Source organism: Anneissia japonica, unplaced genomic scaffold (genome assembly GCF_011630105.1).
Source record: "Anneissia japonica isolate Jap-2015-1 unplaced genomic scaffold, ASM1163010v1 scaffold287957_len1322810_cov207, whole genome shotgun sequence".
NCBI lineage: Eukaryota > Metazoa > Echinodermata > Crinoidea > Comatulida > Comatulidae > Anneissia > Anneissia japonica.
In genome coordinates, this window is record NW_022683022.1 from 505,058 (window position 1) to 511,008 (window position 5,951).

At 31.9% G+C, this 5,951-nt stretch overlaps 1 protein-coding gene across 1 annotated transcript in view; it reads right to left on the bottom strand.

Annotated features, from left to right (window-relative positions):
• The window catches only part of LOC117114353 (organic cation transporter protein-like), a 9,700-nt gene continuing 3,749 nt past the window's right edge, over positions 1-5,951 (bottom strand). Inside the window, exons 3-10 of the mRNA XM_033258038.1 lie at positions 5,743-5,897; positions 4,906-5,074; positions 4,259-4,391; positions 3,764-3,855; positions 3,015-3,223; positions 2,234-2,342; positions 1,479-1,688; positions 1-833 (exon numbers count right to left, since the gene is read on the bottom strand). Of these exons, the coding sequence (XP_033113929.1) occupies positions 725-833; positions 1,479-1,688; positions 2,234-2,342; positions 3,015-3,223; positions 3,764-3,855; positions 4,259-4,391; positions 4,906-5,074; positions 5,743-5,897 (1,186 nt within the window). The 3' untranslated portion in view covers positions 1-724. The remainder of the gene's footprint in view (positions 834-1,478; positions 1,689-2,233; positions 2,343-3,014; positions 3,224-3,763; positions 3,856-4,258; positions 4,392-4,905; positions 5,075-5,742; positions 5,898-5,951) is intronic.

A 5,951-nucleotide genomic window follows, 5' to 3' on the forward strand; every position in this document is an offset into this window, starting at 1 on the left:
TTTACAGTTTCATAGTATTTATTCACATTTTACAATCTCAGTCAATACCAATATATATCTGCAAATTTTAAACAAACTTAAAAAACATATTAATTATATTACATTGTTACATTAGTACATTATGTTTTAAGATATTTCTTGAGGGTTTGTATGGTGAGTATCAGTAACAAAATCATTGAACTTTCGGTAAACCATATGTAATAATGGTTTTTGAGGTAAAACTACTGGTTAGTTGTGTCTTGAGTCAACCAACCTGTGGTTTTTACCTCAAACAGTCAACCAGTGGTTTTACCTCAAAACCCATAATTTTTACAGATGGTGTACCGAGAGTTTAATAATTTTGGTACAGTGTGATTATTAGTAAATTATCAACATCTCTGTCACGAAAATTGAAGTATCAATATAGCAATTGGCCTATTATTTTTATTTTCCGTTCCGAAAATAACAATAACAACACGTTATCATTAGGTATGGCGGTCAGGCGTAACAATGGTTATTCAAAGTATGTAAACCATGAAATAAATTGATTACAACAATGGTAAAACATTGTCCAATATAACAGAATTACAAAATATGGTACACAATATCATGATAAAGGGAATTCTCATACGGCACCGAGTTTGATTACGTTAAAAAAAAAGTAGAAATTTTGTTTACATATTATATCACATAGACTTATTTTATGTACATTTTTTTTTTTTTTTTTTTTATTGAAACTGCTACTCTATAACTGTAACGCTTTATTCGTGAAACTACTTTCCATTTCTGTTTGACAACTGAAATTCTCTTTTTCTACATCAGATTTGTTTTTCATTTTATGGATTGGTTTTTTCCTGCAAAATAAAAAATAAACGACATATATTTTTAGTATAGATTTTTGTTTTGGAAACGACTTTACTTGATACAAACTGTTGCCGCTTTGATACAAACAATTTCCATATGCGAGCAAGTGATGATAAAGATTAAACACAAAATCAAAAGTAATTAAATAATTTAAAAAGCATATACAATTTAAAAAAAAAAGATTTTTATTAGATTGGAGTGAGCTGTCTCTAGTGTTAGATACTAAACTTTTTTTTTGTAGAAAGTGTAGGCATACTGCGTTTTTTTACGTTCATTGATCTGATTGTACACAAGACCAGGCCGGACGATGGAAATCTTAATTCAGCATTCTAGCTGAAACACAAGGCAGTCATGAAATTTAACCGGAGACCAATGATATAGAAGTAAGAACCTTTTTCAGAGCGCTGGTAGTAGTTACTATAAGTTAACCAACTGATGTAATATTTCTAAGACGATAAAGTACAGTAGGTACACAAAAGAGCTAGTTTAACTCTCTTCGAGACACCTTAATAGTTTATCTATAAGTTAATATTATTATAATGGTACAAGAATGTTGAAAAATCAACAATATTCTTGTACAAAGTATTAAAAAAGAAAATTAAAATGCTAAGACTATAATTGTAGTGTATACATACTTTCCAAAATTTTCTCCATCTTCTATGGTCTCCGGTAGGTTTTTGTTGAGGGTTTCGGGAAGTAGTAATGCCAGGAATCCGGCAGATACTGACATTATGCTGAATATTGTCTGTGGTAAAGGCGGCCAAATCTTGCCAAGCTCAAGGATAATGGGTGCAATTATGCCTCCAACGCGAGCCGTCATGGAGGATATACCCATACCAACACTCCTGTACATTGAATAAACGCAAACTTTTATTATATAAAAATTTATGATATTGAAGATAACATTAAAGATGATGATGATGATGATGATGATGATGATGATGATGATGATGATGATGATGATGATGATGATGATGATAATAATGATGTTAAATTTTAGGATTATGATGTTAATGATGATGATGATGATGAAGTTGAAGAAGCCAGATGAAGATAATGATGATGATGATGAGGATAATAATATTGAAATCAAAATTATGACAATGGTAATAATTATTCTGATGGTTGATTGTGAATGATGATGATAGTAGTTATGATACTAATATGTATAATGACGATAGCATTGTCATGATTATGATAAAAATAATAGGAAAAAACAGGACTGTTATAGACGAATACGATCATTGCCAGTAACAACTACAAAAATAAATCACTACGTATAGCTAAGTAGGTCTGGAATGTAGTTATATCTCACAATCTTATAAAAATAATTTAAGTTAATTATCATAACATTGAGATTAACATTAAACTAAAAGCCTGAATAACGCACCGTACTGGAGTTGGATAAAGTTCGGCAGAAAACACATAGATAATGCCAAACGAGCCAGCAATGCCAAATTTACCGATCAACGCCACAAACGTCCTACCCCAACCAAGAGCTGTAGTGATTAAAAAATGTAAAGAATAAGTGTGTAAGTTAGTAAATTTAGTTAACAATTGAAGGGACTCTTTAAAGTTAACAACCAACGTTTGAGCTCTGAATTTTTTTATTATATCCCAAACATTAGTCCACAGCCCCTTTTGATTATCTGTGACAGGACCATCATGAGTCCTTTACTCGTCATGTAACTGCTGCGGAGGCGATTAATCATAATAATAATTTAAAAAAAAAAACATATTGTGTATTTATATTAGGCCTAATTAACCTTGTAGGTTGTATGTTGTTTGTTGTTTAAGTGAGAAGGCCCTGCTTTAGAAAGGGAGGGTGGTTTATGTCAGAACATGCCTACTGCCCTCTTGCTACCGGATGCAACCTGCATTGTGTCAGAAGTAAATTTGTTTTTAACTCTTTACTTTGACAGTTTGTCTGCTAAGATTTTTCCAGTTCTGGGCGTTTGTTGGTTTTAAGTTTCTCTATGTTACCTGCGCTAAGGTAAATGTTTTTTTTTTTTTTTCAATAATTACATTTTCGTTTTGTTTTAACGAAGGCTTATAATACAGAATTAAAATCGTCAATTACTGCCAGTTACATGTTTGTTGTAAATTTTTGTGTGTTTTTGGCGAGCATGGTGACTGATATAAACATATTCTAATAATGAATTAAAACTTACGGATCCAAACTGTTGCAAAACAGGCAATGCCACCCATTACCATAAATAGACAAAGTACAGGGCGGCGACCGAACTTATCTATTGCAGGTATAGCTACTATGAATGCAGGTATTTCAACAACACCAGAAAGAATAAATGCAAGGTAATCTCTGCCCCCAAGACTAGCTGTGCTCAACGAGAGTCCATAATACACAAGACTATTCACCATCCTATGAATAAGCAAAAAGGTTTTTTTTTATCAAAATATCATATAACATAATATTATAGTAATTAAAAAAAAAATAAACCAATTTAGACCCTATACTTTTGTTTCAATAGAGCTTCTTTTTTTTTTCTTTTTTTTTTTTACAACAGAAATGTTCCACGTGTATCCAGGATGCCTGTGAGGACGTCAGAATGTTGTGTCAGATATTTTGTATTGCATTATGGCAGGTTATACGATATATACTTATAAACAAATAAAATATTATATGGCTTTGTCTTATTATTATATTATTATATAGTACATTAATATTAAATTAAAAATTATTATTATGATTGTAGTAACGTGCGGCACAGTACTGAGGTGCTATAGGGCAGTGAATATAGTACAATATAGCATTGTAAGGACTCAATTTAGTTTAGATGACATACAGTATTATAGGCTGTAAGCCTGTGTCACTTAAATCTCAGCTATAAGGACAGACGCGTACTTCACTGCAAATCTACTTTTTCTCTGAGTTCCACAAATTAGATTCATTATTAATTACCAGTTATAAAGTATATTTATTGTTTTCTTCCTCAAATTCGGAGTTTTGAATAGGTCCGCCACGGTGTATGTGGTCCCCTTGCTTGGGTCTACCTGGAAAGATGGAAATGCAAAGGATAGTTTATAGCTGCATAGGCCTGTTATTTTTATTATTTTGGTTTGTCTTCATGTATGTCATGTGTTTGAAATAGTGTATAATTTAGTATTCATGACTGCTTGATCGATAATTTATTGATTGCTGGATCGATCAATTGTTGATTGTTTATCTGTCAATCAACCATTCACTCAATCTCGATTACTACGTTTCATCTCTCTTTAAATATATCCGTCACTGAACACTAAACATCGTATGTGTATTATATAGGCTTATTGTACTTTGATTGATTGATTGATTGATTGAATGACTGCTGATTAGTTGATAAATTTTGATTGCTTTCTTGGAACTGTGGGTATTGATAGAATGCTCAATTACAGTCAAATAAGTTCAAAACATTACCATCATTTCTTCTTCAAACAATTTTTCTGGAAGACTTTCTGCCTTATTGACCCTGGCGCATTCCTTGATAAGGTCTTCTGCTTCATCAAATTTTTTCTGTGACATCAACCATCGGACAGACTCGGGAACAATACTGAACATTTTATTAGGAAAAACATTTTAATGTATAAATATATTTCCACCATTAAAGATTGTAAATACCTATTGCATTGATGATCCATTAGTTTGATTAATCAATACTGTAATAGGCCTATTAACACAACATAACAATAATAACAGTATTTTTAACAATACTGACAATAATAAGAATCATAAAATAAAAAAACATAGTGAATATAATAAATTAAAATATAGACCTGCTATATTTTATACTTGTATTTTATAAACAATAATTTTAATATTAGTAAATACAAAGCAAACACAACATGTATAAAAATACTAAACAATTAAAATATATTAAACATAATAAAAAATAATACGATGTTGTTAGTTAATGTATAATTTTCGATAATATTAATATTTTTATATTAATAACAGAATAATGGTTATTATTGAATATTTGTAAAAAGGCGAACAATAGGTTTAATATCACTTAATAGTTATAGGCATATCTTTTTTACAGCAATAGCAACTACAATAGTACCTACGGGATTATAAAGAAGAAAAACATATTTGGTAGTGTTATTGCAAGTTGTAAATATCTCCAGTCTCTGATGAGATATGCAAGAAGACCGTAAATGATGAGACCTGCTGACGTGTAGAAATTTATCACCATTCCCACAAACGTGCGCTTTGAAGGCCCTACAAGCTCAGTTGCTGCAGAAATAGAACAAAAAAAAAAACCAATAATGATTAGATATTAGACAATATCGAAGGTTATTCAATACACACGTGGTGGTTAAGAACAATTATATGAAAATATGTTCGCATAAATACGTATATGCAAACTTTTCCATTCATTAAGTAGGTTTTAGCCGTGATTAAGCATCATTGGTACACAAACATATACAGTGTACACTTTTAAGAAACTAACGTAAAAGTGGCTTGCTACAGGAAACATTAGGGAGATTTCGCAACATTACGAAAACGATAGCGAATACGAATATGTCATCATTTTCGTCATTCGTGCCTAAAACATTGTTGACGTTGTACGAGCGGACTATGGTCCTTGATTCATGCAAAAGGCATGTATAGCCTACGTTGTGACAAAATAGGCTATTGAAGGGTAAGGGTTGTCTACATATTATGAGGAAACCATACTCATTATCGTTTTCGTAAGCTTGCGAAAACTCCATAATGTTAAGCCGGGAACACCTTGTGACAAGGCGACGCGACGTGCAGACGCGCAACGAATCTTTAGTAACGACGATCCTTTCAGTCGACAAACAGCAGACGATGTCGCGCGCTCACAGAGAGCGGAAATAGAGCGAAGTGCGTTTTTTCTCGGCCTTACATGCATCAGACTCACGAAGTTCCAAACTTACCGATAGTGAATGCTGCAAGATAGGTTCCAATGTTAGCAAAACCAACAATGAACCTGAACATAGTAAACCACCAGTACCCGGGTGAAAACGCTACTGCTATACCGAACACAAAGGCAATAAACAGGCAAAGGAACATTGTTTTCTTACGACCTATACTGAAAAAAATGAAAATATGAACCATTATAAATTTATATATATATATATATATG